This window comes from Suillus fuscotomentosus (assembly GCF_016647785.1).
Source record: "Suillus fuscotomentosus strain FC203 chromosome Unknown F5891scaffold_41, whole genome shotgun sequence".
In the NCBI taxonomy this organism is placed as follows: Eukaryota; Fungi; Basidiomycota; class Agaricomycetes; order Boletales; family Suillaceae; genus Suillus; species Suillus fuscotomentosus.
The window spans coordinates 282,069-306,373 of NW_024539553.1; the positions used below are offsets into that span (position 1 = coordinate 282,069).

The 24,305-nt window shown below is 45.8% G+C and overlaps 9 protein-coding genes across 9 annotated transcripts; 7 read left to right on the plus strand and 2 right to left on the minus strand.

The window, feature by feature from the left end:
- Positions 1–268: 268 nt before the first annotated feature.
- On the plus strand, positions 269–1,394 carry F5891DRAFT_1191169 (uncharacterized protein; the record flags this gene model as incomplete). Its single annotated transcript, XM_041367420.1, has 5 exons — positions 269–532; positions 584–727; positions 785–955; positions 1,007–1,313; positions 1,363–1,394. The coding sequence occupies 5 exons, from the start codon at positions 269–271 to the stop codon at positions 1,392–1,394; spliced, it is 918 nt and encodes a 305-aa protein (XP_041223760.1).
- An 894-nt stretch (positions 1,395–2,288) lies between these two features.
- F5891DRAFT_982085 (uncharacterized protein) lies at positions 2,289–4,928 on the minus strand (the record flags this gene model as incomplete). The annotated part of the gene is made up of 12 exons (XM_041377191.1): positions 2,289–2,336; positions 2,498–2,582; positions 2,627–3,093; positions 3,142–3,362; positions 3,409–3,442; positions 3,516–3,530; positions 3,580–3,627; positions 3,657–3,986; positions 4,043–4,195; positions 4,234–4,340; positions 4,406–4,736; positions 4,791–4,928. The coding sequence occupies 12 exons, from the start codon at positions 4,926–4,928 to the stop codon at positions 2,289–2,291; spliced, it is 1,977 nt and encodes a 658-aa protein (XP_041223761.1).
- A 392-nt stretch (positions 4,929–5,320) lies between these two features.
- Positions 5,321–6,681, plus strand: F5891DRAFT_1191172 (uncharacterized protein; the record flags this gene model as incomplete). Its single annotated transcript, XM_041367421.1, has 6 exons — positions 5,321–5,513; positions 5,560–5,658; positions 5,708–5,731; positions 5,819–6,025; positions 6,191–6,466; positions 6,518–6,681. 6 exons carry the CDS (start codon positions 5,321–5,323, stop codon positions 6,679–6,681), a joined length of 963 nt encoding a protein of 320 aa, XP_041223762.1.
- Positions 6,682–7,096: 415 nt separating this feature from the next.
- Positions 7,097–8,506, minus strand: F5891DRAFT_982087 (uncharacterized protein; the record flags this gene model as incomplete). Its single annotated transcript, XM_041377192.1, has 4 exons — positions 7,097–7,824; positions 7,875–8,042; positions 8,100–8,203; positions 8,253–8,506. 4 exons carry the CDS (start codon positions 8,504–8,506, stop codon positions 7,097–7,099), a joined length of 1,254 nt encoding a protein of 417 aa, XP_041223763.1.
- Positions 8,507–9,801: 1,295 nt separating this feature from the next.
- F5891DRAFT_1129602 (uncharacterized protein) lies at positions 9,802–10,653 on the plus strand (the record flags this gene model as incomplete). Its single annotated transcript, XM_041364414.1, has 4 exons — positions 9,802–9,885; positions 9,916–10,085; positions 10,138–10,351; positions 10,579–10,653. The coding sequence occupies 4 exons, from the start codon at positions 9,802–9,804 to the stop codon at positions 10,651–10,653; spliced, it is 543 nt and encodes a 180-aa protein (XP_041223764.1).
- Positions 10,654–11,116: 463 nt separating this feature from the next.
- F5891DRAFT_1191175 (uncharacterized protein) lies at positions 11,117–13,291 on the plus strand (the record flags this gene model as incomplete). The annotated part of the gene is made up of 4 exons (XM_041367422.1): positions 11,117–11,458; positions 12,751–12,825; positions 12,883–12,978; positions 13,034–13,291. 4 exons carry the CDS (start codon positions 11,117–11,119, stop codon positions 13,289–13,291), a joined length of 771 nt encoding a protein of 256 aa, XP_041223765.1.
- Positions 13,292–13,625: 334 nt separating this feature from the next.
- Positions 13,626–15,035, plus strand: F5891DRAFT_982089 (uncharacterized protein; the record flags this gene model as incomplete). Its single annotated transcript, XM_041377193.1, has 4 exons — positions 13,626–13,884; positions 13,934–14,136; positions 14,174–14,344; positions 14,394–15,035. 4 exons carry the CDS (start codon positions 13,626–13,628, stop codon positions 15,033–15,035), a joined length of 1,275 nt encoding a protein of 424 aa, XP_041223766.1.
- Positions 15,036–19,830: 4,795 nt separating this feature from the next.
- Positions 19,831–20,007, plus strand: F5891DRAFT_956076 (uncharacterized protein; the record flags this gene model as incomplete). Its single annotated transcript, XM_041375385.1, has 1 exon — positions 19,831–20,007. A coding segment is annotated over one exon (177 nt), but the record flags the coding sequence as incomplete, so codon positions are not given.
- A 3,618-nt stretch (positions 20,008–23,625) lies between these two features.
- On the plus strand, positions 23,626–24,217 carry F5891DRAFT_982091 (uncharacterized protein; the record flags this gene model as incomplete). Its single annotated transcript, XM_041377194.1, has 3 exons — positions 23,626–23,773; positions 23,968–24,161; positions 24,182–24,217. 3 exons carry the CDS (start codon positions 23,626–23,628, stop codon positions 24,215–24,217), a joined length of 378 nt encoding a protein of 125 aa, XP_041223768.1.
- Positions 24,218–24,305: the final 88 nt, after the last annotated feature.

A 24,305-nucleotide genomic window follows, 5' to 3' on the forward strand; every position in this document is an offset into this window, starting at 1 on the left:
AGGGGATAGCAGAAATGGAGGAGTTGATCAAAAGAGGGTTTTTGAATAATGTGACAGTTTTCATGGTTGCCTCATTTTATATTTACTGATGATGTCCATACAGGAGGCAGAATATTCTACTAAACAGAAGCACTCCGAGAACCCCAAGCACTTTCTATAGCCTTTTAACAGAAAACATCACGAAGGTAGCAGCAGCTCAGCAGGTGAAGTCAATTCATGCGCGCTCAGCAGCCCATGACCTGACATCTTTTATGTTGATCAGTCTCAGATGAGAGCGCCTTCCTCAGCCATCCAACATGTGGAGCATACTGATGATGACCTTGCCAAACTCATCTCCGATGCAGTTGGACAAGCTATGAGAGACATATTAGCAAATCTACCTCAGGCATGCGCTGCATACAAACCTCGGACTCGACACTATACTCATGATGACGGAATGGAAGCCAATACAGAAGAGGACAATTACAGAAGCAAACTGAAGAAGATCAAGGGAAGGCCCAAGTGTCGTCTGGGAATAAGAAATGAATTCCTTGTATGTATTCCCATCCTTGAGGGTATCTCTCCAAGTTGACTTTTCCTCAAGTGGACGATTCAAGAGCACGGTCTTTTACTCACATACCGCAATAAACTAGACTGTGACTTCTATGATGTGCCCACACCTGAAGAAGTAGCTGCATTTGATCCTACCCAAGGGCCTTGCTGTATGGTGGAACACTTCTGCATGGATGTCTGAGGCTTTCCTAAGAGTGATTGGAATATTTCTGCAACTCAAGTCTTTGCCCAGAGCTTCTTAGAGGCTCATGCAAAATATAGAGATAAGACAGAAGATGAAGTAGAGAGTGCATGGATGACACACCTGGCCTATCTCAGAAATGTGTATCAGCGACAGACTGTGAAGGCTCGAAATATTGAGGCTGACAAGCAACATCATCGTCGCAAGGAGCATCAAATGCAGGTATGTCAGTCATTTTGTCTCACCTTTCTTGTACTCATTGGCCATTTTAAGATGTATTATTGCCGCATGGGTGTTGCTGAAGGCTGCCGCCACCTGCGTAAGGATGGACTTACCATCATCAAAGAGTTGGGCATTGATGGCATGAGCTCAGATGAGTTCAATCATCCACCAGGGAACGGCATACTGGTCTACCAGGTCCAAGTCAAACATTGGCATTCACACAAGATAACAGACTTACTGCAAGCTTGTGATGCCCTGCATCTGAGGATGAGATATGGTGGAGACTGGGATGTGTCACCTGGGGCATGGCCTCACCTCTGTGTTCCATCACTCAAGCACAGCACCAGGAGCCCCTTCAGTAACTTTTTCCAATATATAGGGCCACCCAAAGTTGATAATCCACCCAGTGAGACGTGTCACCCGAGGTGGGCCCAAATGAAGGTGCACCAATGGAGAAGGTGGGCCCGAGGTATGGTCTAGTGGTCCATAATTTAGGGTAGGCACAGTATGTGATATAAGTATTGTGCTACCGATATGGATGGTTGGGCCCAAACAATAAATAGTATACCCATATTGATGGCAGGGCTAGTATGACCAGGCGGGTTATAGGAATGGGCCCAGGTGCCTGTGCTGCCGAGATGAATAGTAGGGCCCATATCAGTAGGTGACATATATGGATGGGCCTAGGTGCCTGTGCTGCTGAGATGGATAGTAGGACCCATATCAATAGGTGACATATAGGGATGGGCCCAGGTAGATGTGCTGCCGATATAGATAGATGGGCCCACATAATTGTACCACCTATATGGATGGTAGGGCCCATATGACGAGGCAATATATAGGGATGCGCTCAGATAAATATGCTGCTGAAGTGAAAGGCTTGGCCCATACTACTGTACTACCTGGATTAATTAATGGTAGGGCCAATATGACAAGCTGAGATATAGGGACGGGCCCAGGTAACAGTGCTGCCGAGATGCATGGGTGGGCCCATACGATAGTACTACCGATATTGATACCCAACCCAAGCCCCCTAAATGAATATGCAGCTGGGATCATCTCCTACCGAGGTACATATACTGCCTACTTTACGAGCCTCTGATATATCTAAGTGCATGTAGCAGTAGAGGTAGGTTTCTCTAAGAGAGCCACTTCCCATGAATTATACATGCTCAACAGGGTCTCACATGTAGGAGAGGAGGGTATTCAACCATTCAGGACATCCGACTGCCATTATTCAACTGAAACACAGCTAACTCGGCAAGATGCAATCAGATTGACTGCACAGTTCCAAAGCTACCTAGAGCTCATCTACATCTTCACATTACATGAGTCAGGTCATATGCTCCCGGATGATGATATACCGAGGTTGTGTCATAGCCTAGTATCAAACAGGGATTATAAGTATTAAAAGACATTACATGGGAAACTACACCCGAATATTGATGCTACTGATATTGCGGTGCAGAGGGACAACTTCCAGAGGCTATGCAATCGATGCTTAAATACTGGCAGCAGAACACGACATAATGGTCAACATACATTGATACTGTCCATTGCAGCCGAGATATCATACATTATCCTACTATGTACATAGACACTGGTCATTGAGGGAACTACTGATGAACTATTATTGTACAATGAAATGAATACTCAAAACAATCAAACTACCTTGTGCCTGATGGTAATGCCGAAGCAGCACCAGGCAAATTTGATGGATTAGCTGGGTCTGATGTCTCGGGCGACACATGTGACTCATCCCAAGTGTGAGTGTACCTTCTACCGACATGTGACACCAATGGCTCATCGGCGGAAGCAGGTGCTGGAGGATTCCCAGGGAACCAAGCTGGGGGGAGGGTGCCATAGGGAGAGGTACTGTTGCCGGAGATGGGAGGAGGCGCAAAGGAGGGGTTGGGGTTATTGGGCGGGTGGATGGAGTTAATGAGGCTGGCCAAGTTACCAGATATCATTGAGTTGTTGAGAGTTTTGGTCTCCAGGTTACTGACCTTGGCCTCAAGGAGAGTGAACTTTTTCTCCCAGTCCTGCTCCAATGCTGATACCCGCTCACCCATTTGCGCATGCCAACCCTGTGCCTGGTTGTTGGACACCTGAAGGTTGTCCATTCTCCTGCCAAGAGCCTCCATACCAAGCAGAAGGTCTCTTGCTGTGACTTAAGGGAAAACGACAGGAGCAGGGTCTGCAGTGGCCGGAGGGGCATCAACCAAGGTTAGTGGGTGAGTGGTATCTTCAATATCCCCACCAAATGGATGACTTTGTTCCTCAGCAGGAGGATCTGTAGGGGCACATTGAACGGATGGGACTGGGACCTCCAGGTCCAAAGGAGTGTGATGATCGATTAAGGGGGTGTCTGCTTCAACCCCTAAATCATCCAGAGGAAATTGCATATCTGGATTGAGTGAGTAATGATGGCTTATATTCAGCAGAAGACCTACCATTGTCCCTGGCAGCGACATCGACAAGGGGATGCTGAACATCGGTGGAAGTTGGAACATTTGAAGAACATCAGCATCTAGGAGTTCTAACCAGAAATAACACTTACCTGTACTCCTGGGCTCTGTGGTTGGAGCATGCATATCGGTATCAACATCAGCTGATTGACCGACCTCAACATCACCCTCCAAATCATTCTCGGTAGGAGAAGTACCCTTAATCTCACCGCAGATCGTGTTGTACGACTGACTGATCTTTTTGCGGGTGTATGGGAGGTCGATTTTGCTGGTTTCCGGCCTCGGGACTTCTTCTCCTTAACTGCTGCTTTAGATGCGGTTGCAGCCTTCTTTTTTGCTACTATGTCCTGCAAAGCATCTTCAGCCTCGGGAATAAGCCTTACATATTTGACCTTTTTGTCCTTGCAGGCAGGACAGGTCTTACAAACCTCACCAATCTTCCTACTGAGCCTCACAAGATAAGGCCGATCTTCCTTGATGCATTGAACACATGTCGATGGATGCAGCTGTTGTGACGGCCATTCGGTAGTGGCTATGGCATCATCATCAGACCAATCATTGGGCTACAATCCAACCATGAGTATATTGCCGAAGACAAAAAGAACAAACAAGAGCTTACCCTTATGACTGGTGAGTCTGCACGACTCGGTTGATCTACCTGGAGCTCATCAACATCAGTCAAGATGCTCATTGTGCTGCCAGTGCTGGCAGCAGGCAAAGGTTCAAGATGATCAGCTGGTGCATTCTTTGCAGCCAGTGCACTTGTTCCTGGCTGAAAAATAATTAGTCAAGGCGGTTGGAATCAATTACTGGCTTGACGATGATGACTGCACCATCAGCACTTTCATCATCGCTGACAAACTTCTTCGACCTTACAACTTTTCTCTTCAAGGATTTTACTGTGTCCTCCCAAGGCTCTGGATTCATTTTCACAGCCTTGTGTTGGTGCCAGCAACAAATAAATTGAACTTGGGAGCCTCACCTGCCAGAACTGATGCTTTGATGGGCGCCGGTGCTTGGATGGGAGATGGCACCATCACAGCAGGTGGAGGGGTGGCAATGGTAGGAGGTGCGGGAAGAGCCACAATAGTGGGTGCTGGAGAGCCTTGATCCGGCTGTTGATAGCCAATGATCTTGATGAATCGCGGGTAAGAAGCAATCTGTGGGTCGTCCATGCGGACAGAAGACCAGTCGGGCAGTGTCACGATTTTCCGTGTCACAGGGTCACTGTGGTCACGGATCTCAGTGGCACAAGACAACAGCATCAGGGAGAATGGAGTGGAGGCCTCCCCATGCTCCTGTAATGATTTTGCCTAAATGAAACAATAAGGTATCAGTCATGAGATAATTCAAAGGCAAAGACTTACAATTATTTTGGTGATCTCATGAGCGAACACCATAGCATTCAGATGACCGACCTGCAACTTCATTGACCTTACCATCAAGTGCCGGATGTCTTCCATGGTGGCATTGAGGGCAGCATTTGCATGTTGAGAAGCAGACATCATCAATGATATAATTGGGGTAGGAATAATCAGTTACAAAATATAAGGTACAAGTATGTACTTTGGGAGGGAAAAGGGAGGGCAAGGGCTGAGTATTTATAGGGAACGACAAATTGTGGAGATAACTCAGCTGTGGTATGTGACATTATCAGCAATTATTGTTCCCTGCAGAAGATGTGGGCTGAAGATCAATAAAATTATGTTTGTGGCTCAATCTCGGCGCCTATTGTGAGAAATGTTTAATGTTTATTGTTGCACATGTCCACAACAACATCGTGGAGCTGTTCCATCATGAATTCTTCAAAGTTCATTGTTCCTCGCATCCACCCGAGTGGTCAGCTATCTTCCATAAAATCAGGCACACCCATTTTAAAATCACATTTCCTCCCACCATGTTGTCTCGCCGCATTCACTTCACTCCACCTTTGAATGCAACTCGGGCTCATACTGTTGCAACAGCAAGTGAGTCACATTCAGTTCAGATGCAACAAGCCTGTCGAGAATGGTGGGGTAACTTTGTTCCCATAGCCGATTGGGAGCCTCCAGAAATTTGCAAGTCTAAATTTGATGGAATGAAGATACAAAGTAAGTCTATTTTTGCATGTCTTTGCAAATTCAATTGATTCATTAGATTATCGCATATCACCAGAGATAGACAAACACGGAGACCCTGAATGCTCATATGATAGAGCATTTGCTGGTGCAAATGACACATTTGGCGAACTGACAGGTAAGTTTAACTATTTTAATATCTGCTTCTATTGAACATGTGTTTCTAGCCATGTTCAATGAGGAATGGGTCAGTAAGGAATGAGCTGCCACTCCTGCTGACCCCGACGTTGATATGGATGTAAGTTATGACCTCAGGTGGGATGCTGAACCTGAGCCAGGCGGTGTTGACTTAGAGGCCGGTTATGACCTAGGGTGGGATTATGCACCCGATGGTGGTGATTATGACCTTGGGTGGGGTTTTGCACCCGATGGTAATGATGTATCTTCAGGTGAGGTGCTCCAAGAGTCTGTAGGAGTTGACCTCAGATGGGAAGCACCCACTGTGGATGCCTTGGATTCAAGATGTGCGATGATGGCATTGTCATGTAAGGTTGTTTTTGCCTTGATCATATATTTGCTGACCTTCGGAAGCAGACTCTACCATCAATGTTGACAATGAATATGATCTTGGGTGAGATGTTGTATCCAAGGATCAAAGCTGCAACTGTAAGTTTTTCATATCTCATATTATAATTATAATTATGATGAAGGTCTCTCAGCTATCGACATCGACGAGGTTTATGACCTCGGGTGGAATGACACTGCTACTGTGGATCGCGTGGAAGATCAGCAGGTGCAATCTGATTTGATTCCACTGAGCTCCAGCTCCAACTTTGTGGGAGATGAGGATTCAAATGCCTCTGCAGGTGTGATGAGTTCTAATGCCCAGCTGGGACCATCAAATCATACACCCAATGTCCTTCATCAAGCAGAAGCCGCCATGGCTCATGCCCTCCGGAGGTTGAATGCTGTGGGTCACACCAACGGTGAGTGAGATTTCATATGAAGATGATTATGACTGATCTATCCAACTCAAGATGATGAACAAATGCATTGCATTATGCAAACCGCAGTTGACAGCCTCGGAAGATCTTATGCTCCCTCGAAGGTGAGGAGAGCAAATTCATGGTTGTTCGGCGCATACAGCGAGGCGAGGAATCAGGTGACCGAGGTGGGAGAAGACATTCTCTCAATCACCTGACTGCTACATCTCTACAATGGGATAATGGATCTGCTGGAAATTTTGGTGAAGGACCTCGAAAAATTGGAGAGCACACAGTGATTATACATAGATATAATTATGCTCTCATTGTAAGATAGTGTGATTTTATGTACCAACTCTCAATATGTCATAGTTAATGTCGTGTTGCTTTGCAAGTTCGTTTGGCTGGTGCCAGTGTCTTCATCTGACTTCTTGTGCATTTCGCAGGAGATGCATCTCCTGCATCCATTGGATCAGGATCTGCTCTAGCTCTCTTTTTATTTGGGCCTGGCTTATTCTGTGTTGGCACAGGTGCAGGCCTCTGACCCGATGGCGCCGGAGCTGATGCAGACTCAGTAGAGTTTGGGAGGATGGCTGAGGCACCCTCTTTGTCACTGGACTGCTGAACATGACCTCAGTGTGATGTTTCACCAGTACGAGAAGCAGGTCCAATCTTGCGAGCAGGATTCTGCTTCACCTGTTGATTCTCCAACACCCGTGGTTTCTTCACTGGAGGTTTCACCTTCTCTTGAGGTTCTTCAACTTCCAAATCTTCTGATGAGTCTTCATGCTGGCATTTCTTGCGAGCTGCTGAGACATGATGCATTGGCTGTTTTTCCTTGTGCTTCACTTTGACAAGCAACCTGTGAGGCTCATCATTGTTAGAGTCTGCCTCCAAATCTTCCCAGGATTCTTCAACAACATCATGTGTCTTTCTGACTTGCACCTGGTGCTGCGATACTTTCTGGACAGGTCTGTCATCATCTGTGCTACCAGTGGAATTGTCATCCATTTGATGTGATCGATTCTTCTCCCGGGACAATTTCCTTGTGGACTTTTTGGTCTTCTTCACTTTTGATGATCTAACAGTTGATTCCTCTTCAGTGTCTGACTCTACCACTCTCACAGGAGGCTCCACCCGATCCTTGCACCACCACCCGTTGAATTTCAGAGTGGGACCATCTGATGACTCCTGTCGGTTATACCAGAATTCGAGCAAGGCTGTGGCTTCCTCCCGGTTCATCCTCGAGGGCTCCCGAATTTTTGTGCCATCAGGTAGGTACTTTCTTGGTGGCATCTTGTCTTGTCGGGATGATAGTTCTTTCCATGGAACCAAATCTTTCGGTCTCCCAGAGCACACTGCTGTGTTGAATTTCAGATGTCAGATTTATAAGGGCATGCAAGTCACCTACCGTAATGCCAATTTAAATATGCTCGGACCACCACCTTTCTGGTTCCAGAGTCCATTTTGTCATAGTTCAGGAGGACGGGGACACTGCTGTCTCCTATGTCCAGTATGTATGTGTTATCCTTCCTCCCGGCCTTATGCACCACACAATCATCTTCGCCATCACCATCTACTGGCAGCACATAAGTCAGAAGTAAATCATCTACCGAGATTGATGAACATTTCTTACCAAACAATTTCATCACATATGGCTCCCACTCGGGCAATATGACCTGCCAGTCACAGGTCTTTGTGAAACTTTCCGCCCCACCGAACTCATTGTTATAGTCATGGCTTTCAGGACATGAGACGTGTCTTGTTCGGGCGATGAAACTCCACTCACCCAGTCACCAACAGCTTGCCCTCTTCTGTCTTCCTCGCAGCCAATACAAACACCCTCATTCCAGCCCATTTGTACATCTCACTGGCGAAGTGGTGGACCATGCCCTCACTTTTCTTTTTGGCGATGTCTATCTGCACCTCAGGAGGAACACCCTGACTGTTCCACTCTTCTGCCATCTTGACGGCCTCCTGAATTTCTTCCTCTGTCAAAGACTCTATCAACACGCTCAAATACTTCGAATAATGCTGGATCATTTCTGTTGATCCCGGTTTTACCCCCGTGTCATCCTGTATCTTTTTCAACAGCTCCCATTTCCGGAGTGTGTCGATGACCCAACAATAAGTCCACCTCCTCCCTATGTTAATGTGGGGGGTTTGTGGTCCTGCTTCCTGCCTCCGTGATTGCAAAACCAATTTTAGTACACCTGAAAGATGCGAGGGATGAAATTGTTGTGTTGAGTCTGATGAAGGTGGGTTATGTGAATGAAGGAAATTGGAATATGCAACAGAATAATAAAGGAATGCACTCCTAGGGGCACAGCTCAGCTGGTGGAATGGAAGCCTAAGAAAACCACCTGAGGTCTCAAACCCAGGTGGGTACCGGTTAAACAGACTCAACCAAGCAAGTCTGTTTCGTCCTTGCCAACAAAATCTCCAACCAAGCAAGGTTCAGACATGATGCATCATCAATTGTTCCCAGACTACAATGTCAATTTTGAGCACGAGGGGCAAGGGCCCATTCCATTCTCAAATATGAAGAGGCAGAGGAAGAAAACAAAGGCAAGTCTGTTCCCACATCTCCATCCCCATCAACTGGTTTCAGGCTGATGCCATCATCCCAGGGTCCAAACAACTACCTCAGGGAGTGGAAACAAAGGACTGAGGATCATCTGGATATGTTCATGGCAAGGGAGGCTCCTCATTCAGACAGGGTGTGTTTGTTGTGCGACCGAGACAGAGCTTATAGGTGTCATGACTGTTTTTCCAAGCCAATCTTCTGCAGTGAGTGCTGCTGAACACAGCATGTCTGACTGCCATTTCATAAGACTAGTTGATGGAATGGAGACTTCTTCGAGGAGAGCTCATTGACGAGATTGGGCATGGAGTACTATCTCAGCCACAGGGGACTCCCATGCCCGATGAACGTGGGAGGGCCTGAAGAGATCCATTGGGAGAAAAAGGATGTCTTTGACAATGATTCGGTGGATATGCCAGTAGTCGAGGAATTTACTAATGATGAGGACGCCTCTTCCACCAATGGTATGTCAGGACACAAGGGAATACCCGTCGTCGGGTGCATCGCACGGGTAACGGTAGTTGACATCACGGGCATACATTATCTCATAATCTGTTTCTGCCAATGCACCGATGCTCCCGATGCAGAGAAACAGTTGTTTCAAATGGGTTTGTTCCCAGCCTCTTTCACCTGGCCTAGGACCACATTCACATTTGCCTTGCTGAACGATTTTGCGCCCCCTGGGATCAATGTTGTGCTGCCAACAGAATACAATGAAAGGAAGCCAAGATGGCTGTACAGCTGCTCATTGGTCATGGATGGAAATTTCAAAGCTGAGCATCTCCACCTGACAAATCCGGACTATGAAGTTTGGCTCATAGACGGCCTTAGGTTCTTGGTTGGTAGAAGACGGTACAAGGCTCACTAGGCTGTAGCAACGGATTCAATGCAAAGGTCCGAGTGCAACAACCACAGGGCGGTGAATCAGGCCAATGCATCTCGGCACAAACTGGAAGCTACAAGCATCGGTGGATGTGTGTGTACCAGACACAGATGCTTTGTCCCTCATTCCATGGTATATTTTCAAAAGGGTGAGAGGTGAGACCTCCTGAGAATGACTTTGTTCACAATGGCTGACCTTCGGGACGAGGCAAATGAACATGGACTACGTGCTTTGCAATGCTCTCGGGTACAACACTGAAGGATTGGAAACTGCTTTGACATTTTATGACATGAATTGCCAGTACAACAAATATCTATTGCATGGGGTCAAGGAGAGCCCATATCTGGCAATCCCATTTGGAATGGAGATCATCCCGGGAATAGGTCTTTGGCATGTGCATGGTCACCAGGACCAGTGCTATGTGAGATATGCATCGAATTTTATCATGGGAGCGGCAAGAATCGATGGGGAGATCATGGAGACGCTGTGGGCACCTCTCAATATCATATCTCCTTCCTGCCGAGGTATGTCCACTCCTCATCGGCAGCAGTGTCTTGACTACCAGATGAACGACTGCAATTTCATGAAGATGATCAGAATGAGTAAGACATGTGATGGCCACAGATAGCCCTGCTGATCATACTGCAGGCATATTCCTTTGTCGGAAATACAAAGAAGCCAAGCAAGGTGCTGCCGAGAGCAGCGAAGCCTTCGACAAATTGAATGAGACTGCAGATCCTGACATGGTGACAGAATGGCATGAGCAAGAAACAGCTGCTAATGCATCTCAGGCGGAAGACCTGTTGTCCATGGATATATATGAGGTTCGGTTGGAAAAAGGTATGTATCGCGGCAGGCGTGGTTAGCTGCGCAACAATCAGTTGACCCGATCGTAGTGCCGAGTTGGAACCAAGTGAAGCTCGATATCCTCCAATCTCAAGGGCATCGACCTGAAGCTCCTCACAGGCTTGGCACTGCCACCTGGATAGCATCCGGCATCACCATTGAGGAGTCACAGGTAGCTTTGGCCATGGACATATGAAAGCTCGGCAGACATCCTACCAAGACTCAGGAACTGTCTATCGCCCGTCGCAGGGTCGCTTTGCAACACACCATCGACGAATTCAACCTGGCTGCTGAATGATATCTCGGTCAAGGTTTTGACACAGATGAAGATGTGCCAGACATGAATCTAGCATTCGTCGACAATGATACAGATGCTCCTGAATATGATTGGCAGGAACTTGACATAGAGCCCTTGGAATATCGTCCCACGGCAGTCTTTCGCCCCAAGATTACCGTCATTCCCCTTCCATCAAACATCAGCTTGGCATGGTGCAATGAACTGTCGGTGACAGACCTCGTTGCACAGGAGATTACCCTGAGAGAAGGACAGGCCAATGATCTTTTGCACCTACTCTGGGTTCATCTCGCAGATAAAGCTGTTCTCTTTCGCACCACAGTCCATCCAGCCAAATTGCAGGCCCAGTCAACCAGGGCCTGGGCGCAAGTGCATTCAGTAGAGCAGGTGATCAGGCTCAACAGCCACATATATACCAAATGTCGGTAGCAGCTAGTCAAATTAGAGGCCTTCGGACTGTTGGAGAAATACTGGCAGTTGGATAAGAAAGACTTGAAGACCAGTGTGGCAGTAGCGGACCCTAATTCTCGGGGGCAAAGAAACTCTACTCTCCTGTGGTTTTGGTCATTCAAGGTGCAGGCTGATTCCACCAGCAGCGATTGGATGACCGAATGCAAGTTTTTTATATATATGTGATATCCTCCTTAATGTGGCAATAGTTTATAGGGTGCATTGGCTCCGCACAAAATTGTTGCACGACCATTGGGTCGAGGAGTTATTGTTAGTGGAGCATGAAATGCGATGGACCATTGATTTTTTCATATTCAAAAGCCAAGCATGGTTGGCCAGAGCTGAAGCACATGCAGGCAACAGAGATCAGGATGGGCATAGATGCTATGCAGTTAGACAGGCGCAGGTGTATTGGGCGCTGGCTGATGCGGCCGATACCAGCTTCTCGAAAGTCAACCTGGAATTCAAATGGAATTATTGAGAATTACACTCCTGCATTGGGAGGAACATTTGAAGTAATTACTGCAAGATTGCTTCTAATACATACTTATATCTGGCAGGTCATATCGGATGATAAGAGCAGGCATCGATTCTATATATGTAGTTAACTCCGGATGGTATGTATGCACGAGGCAACTCTCCGCTTGGTAGTTCTCGGGTAAACAATATATCATTCGGGTGATCCCGAATGGACTTGTCAGATACTTTGCAGTGTTTATGAGGTAATTGCATCCAGTCCATGCGACAAGAACAATGTCAGACTTTCATTCTCCACATGTCAATGTGGCACAATAGCCATGTTTAAAAAATAAGGTTTGCTGTGGCCTTTTCCAGCTCCGTCTATTTATATGCCGCACTCCCTCCTTACTGTTATACACAAACACTATCCCCACAATATCATTCAGTCTTCAACATGTCGAACTACCTGTACACATTGGAGGACTCCACATTGTCACTCTGGGATTCCGCCAACATCTTAGAGTATGCCACCTCCCAATTTACCAGCATTTGGCTCTCTCTCCAGTGAAGTCATGTGACCCGGACCGATGCTTACCATGAGCAGTTTGTGTGTCATCTGGTATGGGAAGCTGAGGTGTGTTTGTATATTTTAGTCCCAAGATTTCAGCTCCCGAGATGTTTCACAGCAGTTTGTGTTCCCATTCATCAACATATGCGCGGCCAGTCATATCAGTCCCTCGATGCTGATGTATCTGTGCGATGTCGTCCAGATCTTGGCAGGTTGGCAGATCGGAGCCCTGGACGACAACAAACTCTACGATGCATTCGAGAACTTCAACTGTATGGTGGACAGAGACATCTCGGCCCGCTGCCGAATTGTCAACCAATATGCTTATTGCTAGTGGAAGGATCATTTCGACCTAGGTCCTTTTGAGATGCCGAACCGCATCCCCCTCCTTGAGGTCAAGGAGTTGGTTGAGGAGCATTTCGAACAGCTGGTGACTACTTCTCTTCAAATTCAACAGGATTTCTCTGATCTTCATGTACGCCCAGCATGTGGGTCATCTCCTGATCCCAGAGCTGCCCCAGATGCCCACCAGCCATGATCCCTTACTGCAACAAGTCCGCTGCATCAGGGAAAACATGCAACAGCTGGGAGAAGGTTTGCAGAGCATGCTGCTCACAAAGGTAGAGGAAGGAGATCTTGCCGTGGATGCTTTGACCCGGCTGGAAGGACTGGTGGATGAGGTAATGGATATCATGCAAGCATCACATGAATTAATAGACACGCTCGGCATCAAACAGGAGTAGAGCCCGGATTCATACCTCTCAGTCCATATCTGTACATAGATTCATTTCTCCAATTTGTATATGTTGGTACCGATTATAATCAAAATGCGCTGGTGAAATACCTCAGTAGGAACCGAAAGCAATGATAACATGTATTAATTATGAAATTTTAAACTATTGTGCCTGTATTTAAGCGGTTGCATGTGCTTCTCTCCAGTTCGCTTACATCCACTGCAGGGAATAGTCCATGCACCTCAATTATGTCCCGGATGTGCTTGCTGCACAAGGCTCGGCAAGGCAAATGGTGCAATAAATGAGGGCTGGTTGATGGATGTCCTTTGATCTCATTCCCATCATGTCTGATATCCCCCCAGAGTGGTCCTCCTACTGGGATCATGTGTTCCACCGGTTGAATAAATTCCATCCTCTTCCTGAGATCCCAGCAGACTGGGCCTTGCACACCATTAATTTGGTGAGCGAGTGGGTGGAGCAGCAGTATATGGCCCATCTTGCTGGTAGACCTCTCATTCCCCCACCTCCTGAGCTTGATGTTCCCACCATCCTTGCATGCGGCCAGCTCACATTTCTCCTGGCTAAGGCCTACCGGAATCCAAGTCAGTCCCTTCACTATGATGTTGATCCTTCCTGACCTTTGGGATCAAGTCCAACTGGATATCGACATGGTTCGTTACAATGAAGCTCTCACCAAATGGGAAACAGGTATGAATGAAGCGCACAAAGAGTCGCTCTTGGCTAGATTCCCTCCTGCCAAGAAAATGCTCTTGACCTGTCCTTCGGTTGTACTGGATTCTGGCTACAGGATCATTATCTGGTACATCCCGGAGGCACTGAATGGCTACATCCAGGTCAGTACATTATTGAATTCTATGCTGATGTCAACAGAGTGATATGTACACAGCCACTCTTGGAATGAGTCACCACCTGAGAAAGAGTGTCACCCATGGAGCCGGTCAGTGGAGAACCAATGGTGCCAACTTCCATGCCACCAATGGCACTGGTGTTACCCCTGGGTGCATCAATATAGCTCCGTGCTGGTTCCAACAAGGCCGAGAGGTAAGAGGCTGTTTTTCTATCAGCTACCAACTTATCTGACATTCAATAGTGCCAGGGTACACCTCCCAAGAATATTTGGGACGGGTTCATGCCAGAGGTCTCGGCTACCCTGAAGGGTGGAAGGGGCATGTCGATGATTTTGCAAATGCAGAGACCTGGACTGTTGGCTTCCGCTGCCATGCGTGTCATGCACCTGCAGCAATACTGGGTGTCCATCCAAACTCACATCAAACTTGGTCATTGGGCCACTTCTCATGGGTTTGAAGACATGTACCAAAACCTCAAGCATTGGGCATCCATCTACACCGGAGTTGCAGTCATGTGCACCAGATTGTCTCCGTACCACCAAGACCTGAAATATCCACCTGAAGGATTCAATATCCTGACTAGCATTGGGAGTTACAGGCAAGCCATGATGCATTTGATCAACCTCGGAATCAACATAGCATATGATCCCGGTGTTATGGTGGGCTACTTGGGACGACTCGTTAGACACAGGGTTCAGGTGGATGAGGGTGACAGGATTGTTTGGGCCTGGTTTGTCTGTGATAGCGTCCACAACTACACCCGAACACCACACCCAGAATATGCCAAGTACAGCCCACTTGACCTCGCCATGTATGAGCATGTTAAGTACAATCAGGCTGACTTCGTTAGGTATGGCACCCTTGGACTGACATGTCCGGCCTGACCGATCATAGCAGACGCCTCTTCCCCCTTTCTTACATTACACCCCCAGTATTTTATCAATACACTATCTCTACCTTGATCATTTGCTTGCCGCTTACATCTTAAAGACATTTCACACCCGTCCCTCCTTTTTTACATCACAACACACCTTATTCATTCATTTACATGTCATTCCTTGCCATGCACTCATTAATACCATTTCATGTGTAGTTCTGCTACCAGTGTTTCCAGTTCGGATGCAGGACTTGTTGAAGAACTTCTTCGGTTTTGTAACTGCAGATGCCCTTCAACAGGCCCTGCATAGCTGGCTGCACTGCGATCTTGGTAGTACGTATGTGTACGGTTTGATAGTTTTTATCCAAATTTGACCATGGGCTATGACACAACCTCAGTGGTATCAGCATCCGGGACAATGTATCCCGGTCGATGTAATGAAGGTTATTTGTACATGTAGATGAGCTCCAGGTAGCTGTTGAGTACACTGAATGCATTCTTCTGTATTGGCTGATTATGTATCTCGGTAGGAAACAATCCTGGGTCTACATGCGTTTAGATGGCATGGGTCAGGTTGTGCATACATTCCGGAGGAAAGACATTCTAATCTCTTGGATCACAGTGGTATTATTGTGCGGACCCGACAGTCTAACTCAGCAGCACCGGCAGTTGGCCCCATCCCTATATCTCGGCCCTACTATTAATTAATATAGGTTGTACAGTTGTATGGGCCCAGTTGTTCACCTCAGCAGCACATTTGTTTGGGCCCATCCCTATATACCGGCTTGTTATATCAGCCCTACTATTAATTACTATAGGTTGCATGGGCCCAGTCGTTCACCTCGGCAGCAAATCTGTCTGGGCCCATCCATATATATCGCTTACTCATATCGGCCCTGCATATCCATATAGGTGGTGCTATTGTATGAGCCCATCCATACATTTTGGAAGCACAGGCACCTGGGCCCATCCCTACATCTCGCCCACTCATATTGGCACTACTAATATTGGCCCTGCCATCAGTATGGTATTCTATTGTATGGGCTCAACCATCCATATCGGTAGCACAATACTTATATCACATACTGGGCCCACCCTGAATTATGAACCACTAGACCATACCTTGGGCCCACCCCTCTCCATCAGTACACCTTCATTTGGGCCCACCTCGGGTGACCCGTCTCATTGGGCTGATTATCAACTTCGGTTTCAGTTTGAAGGTTCGAGTTGAACTCACCTTGACAGCAACACCTACAGTATTCTTTGGCCGTCTTATTCGCATCCCTCCTTACTCACCTTAAACCATGATTCCTATATGAGTGTTTGCCCTGAAATTGAAATTTCTGTCATAAAGCAACCTCCTGTACCCTTTGTATCATGATCACATCTACTGCTCAGGAAGCCTTCATGGAAGTCCAGTGTGACAATCACAATTGTAAGTAAGCTCAGCGAGCTCTGCATTGTTTTTTTTGGCCAAAACTGGTCAACATCATGATGATTACATTGCATCACTTATAAGAATTCTGATAATCTATTGTTGACGTGCAATTACCAATAGTAATAGAGCCTAGATCTGCCCCATCAATTGATAGTTTCACTAATGACCAATTTCAAAACTATGTGACTGCAGAGGATTCGAATGACAGTGTCAGGTCGGATGGTACCAGGACCTCGAGCCCTGTTGGATCCAACAGGCTCGGTAGTGCTCCAGAAAGCATAGCAGCAAGCACTAGTAAGTTCTTCGATTGATATCCAACTTCTGTCAATTAACTACTGTTCAGAAGATGAGATGATTACAGAAGCGATTACTTCCTTGAAGGCAACATTAGCTGGCAAGATGGATGAAAATATGTCATTTTTAGCGGCAATATCAGCAATGAACACTCTTTTTGTAGACTGGATGACCATCTTGGGTAGGATTAAGGATATTTTGCAGGGTATATGGCATGCATAGTACTATTATATCTGCATGTCCCAATAATGTACGTTAAGGTACACTCAATGTATTCAATTTTTTGGCAGGGGTGAGAATATATCTACCTGAACACCTTACCCTTGTTGAAGCTCGCATCCATGAACTTACCAACATGATCCAAGTGCTGAAGGAGAAACGGAACAGCCTCATCCCTCTAGTCAAGCTGCCAGTAGAACTCAGCCTTATGATTCTGTCCTTACTTGTTGCAGGGGATGAGCCAGATGTCCAAAGTCTTGTACTTTGCAGTCAAGTGTGCCATCAGATGCAACAAATATGAACCCTGAAGATTCACAATTGCCCAACTGCACTACAAATCTCAGCCTCGTAGCTTCCTCTCTTCATCAAATCAGCAACTTCCATCTTCATGCATCACCATCTGCTGTATCTGCAGTACTTTCTTGATTTTCTCAACGCACCCCCATGCTGGAGACTCTGTACTTGGGAGTATTGTGCATGATGGGCGACATATATCACATCCTGCAACTACCTGACACCCTTATGATACTTGATGCACCTTTTCTACGGAAAGTCTGCTTATATGGATGCCCATTTTCGTGGGACAGATTCAATTTCACGAACCTGGTGGAATAACACATTGTTGACTTCCCTGACAAAGCCAAACCATCTCTTACAACTGTCCTTATGGTCTTGTCGAACCTCTGCTCCCTTCAAACACTTGTTATGAGAGAAGTCTTGTTGAAACTCAGCAGCACTCCTGAACAACATGCTAATCCAGTGCGGTTGTCATGCCTCCAATTTTTATGCATTCACTGCCCCGCCATGGATTGCGCAATCTTTCTCAACATTATTGCAACAGAGGAACTCAGGGTCTTGGACCTTGTTTGCCAGGATACCGGTCAAAATCTAACGGCAGCAGAGATGATAAAATTTCACTTGGCCCTCCAGGCGAAGACAAGGGCTATGGATGTGTGCGCCACATCCTTGCACTGCGACTTTGACAATGTCCATCTTATTGGATCGACTTTCACAGAGGCCAATTGTGAGGACTTGCAGGCCCTTATCATGATTGGTTTCCCTTTCGCTCAGATTCAATCTGGAAATGACACATTACGCAGACTCGTTGCCTTTACTAAAGGCATCAATTCTGCTTGAGTACAGTGCCTACAGTTACATGTGGATCCGGTATATCAAGCTGATATTGACGATGCATCCTGGCGTACTATATTGTCTCCATTTTCCTTGGCCAATCACCTTCACCTCAGCCAGCCTCTACGGTTGAGTATCCTATCATGCTTGGTCAATGATGCTTGACGAGCTCTCAGGTTGGCTGTCATTGACCCAATGCAGTCATGCATCCTCTTGCCACTTCTCAATCTACTAGATGTTTCACCTGAAGTTGAAGGGGTGGAGTTAGAATTGGTACAACAGCTCTTACACGAGTTTAGCACAATGAGAGGCACATACATAATGGCAACGGGAGAATTGTCTTGACTTGAGTGTAGGTGTAGGGTCGATATCAATATTCACGGCATGGGTTGATGGTCGTAGGGTATGCAAGTGAGGCATAAAAAACTGTCCGCAAAATGTAACAGTATGTGCACATATCAGTCAATCACCAGTGGGATAAATTGCCAGCGCACCAGATGCTGATCCATCGTTCCCAGAGGAAGACATGTTAGCACCATTTGTTGACATGATCCTTCCTGTTCAGCATTCTTCTTGTCCAGCATTCTTCTTCAATCCCAGCCACCCTCACAGTCTCCACAACATCTTGTGTGCCACTACAATAGCTTTCAAGGATTCCTGATTCCACGAGTGTCCCTCCGTCCAAGAAAGTGATTATGCAAGCAGCATATAGACCCTGCCTCATTGGCACACCTCCGCCAGTTCTTGTCATTCACCTGAAAATGCTTCCAGCAACCATCAAGTCAGGACATGTTCATGGTTGGAGCAAACGTCCGAGTGCAGCCAGTTTTTTATCATGTTCGCTTGCCGGAAGCACAAGGACAATATCTGTTTTGTTTATACAGAATATATTAAACTTTGTTTGTGGACAAGACTTACCGGTTTCATCAAACTGTTGACGTGAGCTGGTTCCCGAGATCACCTGGAATTGCAAACCTCTTGATGGCACAACTTTCTTTGTCCACTCCATCTTGTCATATTTGTGTGTAAGAATGGGGAAGGAAGAGAGGGACACTTTGCCTCAATAAACCTGACGTGAGTTTAATCATCTTTAATGAGATTATCCACTCATGGTGTAGAGCATTGAAGTTAAACATGCTGTTGATGAGTCAGCAGTGATTGATGTTTGTGCATGTGACGCGGCATACATCTGCTCCTTGTTGTCACTCGCCTTTTTTAACATTCTCAGTGTGTATCTCATAATCTGTAGTTAGCTCATTGACTTATCTGATCAGAGTCCATTGTAGACATTGGTCACGTTGATTCTGGTAAATCTACCACCACCGGTCACTTGAAGTTGACCTGTGTGGTGGTATCAACAGTCGTATCATCAAAAAGTTTGGGAAGGGAGCTGCTGAGCTTGGCAAGGGTTTCAGATATGGTGAGTGACTGGATAATCTACGCTTGTGCCTACCAGTGTCTGACTCTGCACAAGTCTATACATGGTAAGCATCTGCAAATGCAGAGCTTCCTCCACAATCACCATTGACTCTGGGACACGGTGTTTAGCACTCCAAGGAAGGACTCGAAGAAGGCTTCATACCATTGGCAAGGGTGAGTCCAAATTTCTCAAACTTCAATGGAATGCACCATGAACAGCTAACTTCTTCAGGGTTCTCGGAGACAATGCCAGTTTCAACATCAAGTCTGCATTTCTCATTTGTTTCCCTGATATGTATAAGCTATTCTCATCATTGACGGTGGTACTGGTGAGTTTGAGGCTGGTATCTCCAAGGTCAGTCAGACCCGTCAGCATGACCTCTTGACATTCACCCTCAGCGTCCATCAGCTCATTGTTGCTGTCCACAAGATGGACATGACTAAGGCAAGGTGTGACAATACTTCTAAGGCGATATAGTATTATGGTTGGGCACATTCATAAATTTGCTGGTTTGATACATTCCTGTAGCTACCAAATATATGCTACAGATCTAAATGATATCATCCTCTTCATTGTCTTCTGTGTTAGCACTATGTAAATAAGACATATCAATGTTATCTGGTTGTGCAGAACAGAACAAAACAAGTTATTTGTGCATGTTCTGAGGAGGAACATGCTGCACACATTTTATTTTTTGTCCACAGAACATAGTAAATGTTAATTGAATGTTGCTCAGGGGAAAGATCCTGGAATTATCATTTATTTATTTTTACAGAACATAAAAAATGTTTCACAAATGTCCTATTAACAAATATACAAAGGAACTTTTGGAACTTTCTTCATTTTTCTGAGACAAAACATTGGTTAAATGGATTATATGATCTATTATATTTTTTATTAATGTTCTTGGATCAAGCATGGAGTGAACTGGATGAAATAATTTTGACTTTTGACACACAAAACATTTGAAAAACACAAACAAAAAAAATTAACATGATTTTAAGATGTTATTTGAAAGATGATGAATGAAAAATGTAATGTCTTTCTTGAAGGAACATGACTAATTTTTGGATCATGTCCCACATACAGAAAATCTTTGATACATTCATTACATTTTTTCAATGTTTTGATGGGTAAAATATAAGGAAATTTCTATCTTCTAATTTAAATTTTTTTGGATGTTTGGTGAAGGAAAATGAGTCAATGCCTGCAGTGAGAACAATTTATCAGATGTTCAGCTCATTAAGTATGCTCTCAGGTATAACTGGTCCACCCATAAATCACTATGGGCAGGCTTCCCTGAAGCTAAAGGTACATCTTGGGAAGATTTTGCTAATGAAGTCTTGTCATGCTATCCAGAACAGAACGTACCCAAGTATATTCAGCCCAACATTCCCACGCTCAAAGTGCCCGCCCTGCGCAAACCTTCAGTAATAGAATGCAGCCCAGAATACACTGAAGTGCCAGCTATTGCACCTCAGCACAAAAAATGTGACCCTATTCTTATCCCAGTCATCCCCAAAGTGTCCCTTGACGAAATTGCCTCTGTACCAGCCCAAATTGAAGCGCCCATGTTATGTACACCTAGAGAACCATTATGCAAACCAGGAAAATTAGGTGCACTAGTATGTGAAACTACTGCACCAAAACACGAAGCTATTCTTTGCCCAGTCATCCCAGAAGCATTTCTTGATGAAATTGCCTCTGTACCGCCCCAAATAAAAGTGCACGCATTACACACACCTACAGGACCTCCATGTGAACCAGAATATTCAGAAGCAAAGGCTATCGCACCACAATACGAAAACACGAAGATCATTTAGTTATAGCCCTCCCAGAACTGAATATTTGAACAAACTGAAGTGACTATCAGTTCCCATCACAATCACATTCTTCCTGGAAGCCCTGCTTGACTCCAGTTCTAGATGACCTCCTATTAGTCTACAAGATAGCGGTGTAGAAACAACAATTCAGCAAGGCGTGAACGAGGCTCCTGACTGTATCTATAAATGTTGTAAGGTCATGTGTTGCCTAGTCTGCTATACTTGTGACAACAAGTGCGTTCGACCCTAAAGGGGAAGTGAGTGCAGCAAAGATCTAGAAGTATGTGCTAAAGCGAAGCGTGAGAAAGCGCAGGTGCGCGCGCATGATGTGTGAAGTGCGGGAAAGTGCGTGCAGGTATGCGGAAATGAGAGAGACTAAGCTTAAGTGATGATATAATGTAAGATAAGAGATGTGAGATGCAATGTGCCAAAGAATAGATTTCTACTGCAACTTTCTAGGTAGTAAGTGGTAGGTAAAGTCAGAGGTGAAGTAAGGTAAGGTGGTGGAAAGTTGGTGTAGGTGAGAAGTAGGTAATAGTATCTACTGCTGGCGCTTATACAGTGACTCAAAAAGGAAATGCACAGCATCGACATTTCTCCTATTCCTCCTCGTACTCGAGCAATAGACCATTTTGTGTCGTTCCACTTGTTGCAGTGTAGTGTACTAGGTCTATATTTTCAATACCATATGCTTTTATTGTGATACTTGGCTTTCTGAGAGAGCTGTCCAGATATTTGTGAAGAGAATGCTGTGCATTTCATTTTTAGGTTTAGTGTGACTTTACAGAAAATGTGTTTGTCGGCTCATTGCCGCACAACGTCACACTTGCACCACTTGCAGACTCATTCTACACCCTTGCTGTCACTAGTCATCCATGACAAAATACACAACTCCTACAAAGAAAGCTCGAATTTGCCGAGACAAAGCTGCTGGCATGTCTGATGGAGACCTCGCTGAAAAGTTTCAACTCCACCGCACTACAATTGGCCGCATCGTGAAACGCTTTGCTAAAAGTGAAGCTTACTATGATGTCAAGCCTAAATCAGGTCGTCGTCGCAAATTCACGACCAATGATGCTCGCTTCGCAGTCCGGGCACTGGCACGCACTCATGCACATGATGTTGCCGACCTGCAAAAGAAGTATTTCCCCGATATCAATGCTCAAACCATCCGAACGAGACTTCGGGCATGTGGCCTCAATGCCTACGTACGCCGTACAAAGCCTCTTTTGACAGAAGCTCACAAACAGAAGCGGTTAGCATGGGCGAAAGCTCATGCTGATTGGTCAGCAGAAGACTGGATGTCAGTTGTCTTCTCAGACGAGTCTAAATTCAATTTATTTGGCTCCGACGGCCGTTCGTGGTGTTGGAGGAAGCCTGGGGAAGAGTTTGATGAGCGCTACACAAAGAAGGTTGTGAAGCATGGTGGTGGAAATGTCATCGTTTGGGGGTGTCTAACTGCAGAGGGATTGGGCCGCATTACCCGCATCGAGGGCAACATGGATGCCAAGTTATATGTCGAAATCCTCAATGATGACTTGCTGGGGACCTTCCGCGACCTGGACATCAACAAAAAGAACGTCTATTTTCAGCAAGACAACGATCTGAAGCATACTTCGAAATTGGCGGGAGAATGGTTCCGGAAGAAGAAGATTGATAAGCTGGATTGGCCTGCACAGAGCCCGGATATGAGCATCATCGAGAACATTTGGGACTATTTGAATCGTCGAGTGCGCACTCGGACCCCTTTACCACGCAATCTCACAGAGCTATGGGCCGCTTTAGTGGAGGAATGGGGTAACATCGAGACGGACTACATCAAGAACTTGTATGAAAGCATGCCACGTCGTGTTGAGGCTCTTCTCAATGCTAAAGGGGGTCATACCAAATATTAGAAAGGTTTGTTGCATTATCTTTTGATTTGATCTCTGTATGCTCAATGTTTTCGCAGTGCTGCAACTGTCAAAAATGAATTGCACAGAGGTTTTCACATCAATTGCTTTACTACATTTCAGATGATACATTACACTACATTTCCTTTCCTACTCTAGTACATACGGACTTCTAGCTTTCTCTAGAGCCTACTATCGTGACATGAACTGCGCAGGAGGAGGAGGGAGACGACAATTCGTCAAATTAGTCATGCTGTGCATTTCCTTTTTGAGTCACTGTATATGCCTAAGCGCTGTCATGCGGAGCTGAAGCGCTACCAAGTAGGTATGTAAAGATATATGTAAGTAAGGGTCCATGATAAAAATAAAGGTGGAACAATATGCTAATAAGAGAAATAGAAATATACGCACTAGAGGGCTTGGTGGACAGTGGATGGATGCTTCTGGATGGCTGGTACTATAGGGCACTCAAGCGTGGGAAAGCACGCGCACATATACATCGCGAAGTGTGGGAAGTGTGCGTGCATGGTGCGCATTGCGCAGGAAAGCTGCACCTCATATAGAGATAGCTGCGGATAGTGCACAGAGTGACACTACAAATTTGTGCTATGTACTCCCTAGTGAAAACTGCCATATCAGACCATAAGAGGCACGAGTCTCTACAGCAGTTGAAGCTGATAGCTGGAATCTGAATGTCAATGCATTGACACATGATGACTCAGATGGGCAAGGGCTTTTCACTGACCTTGAGCTGGAGGTTGTTGTGGTGACAACACAATTTGATCCTTCTTTATCAGAGAACAGAAGGTTTTCTGCCAAGCATGATGGGGCACTCAATGAGATCTGGACTAAGAAAGAGAGGGAATTGGCAGAGATGGGGGCAGAAGTTAATGACCTGTTAGTACTGCAAAACAAGGTATGAGAATTCCAATGCAGATAGTGTCTGGTGTGACTGAAGATGATGAAGCTTAATATGTTCTATCCTAGGAGGCATAAGCTGGGAGATTCATATGTTAGAATCTCAATGGATATAATACCAGGGTACATCCTCTGTTCTCTG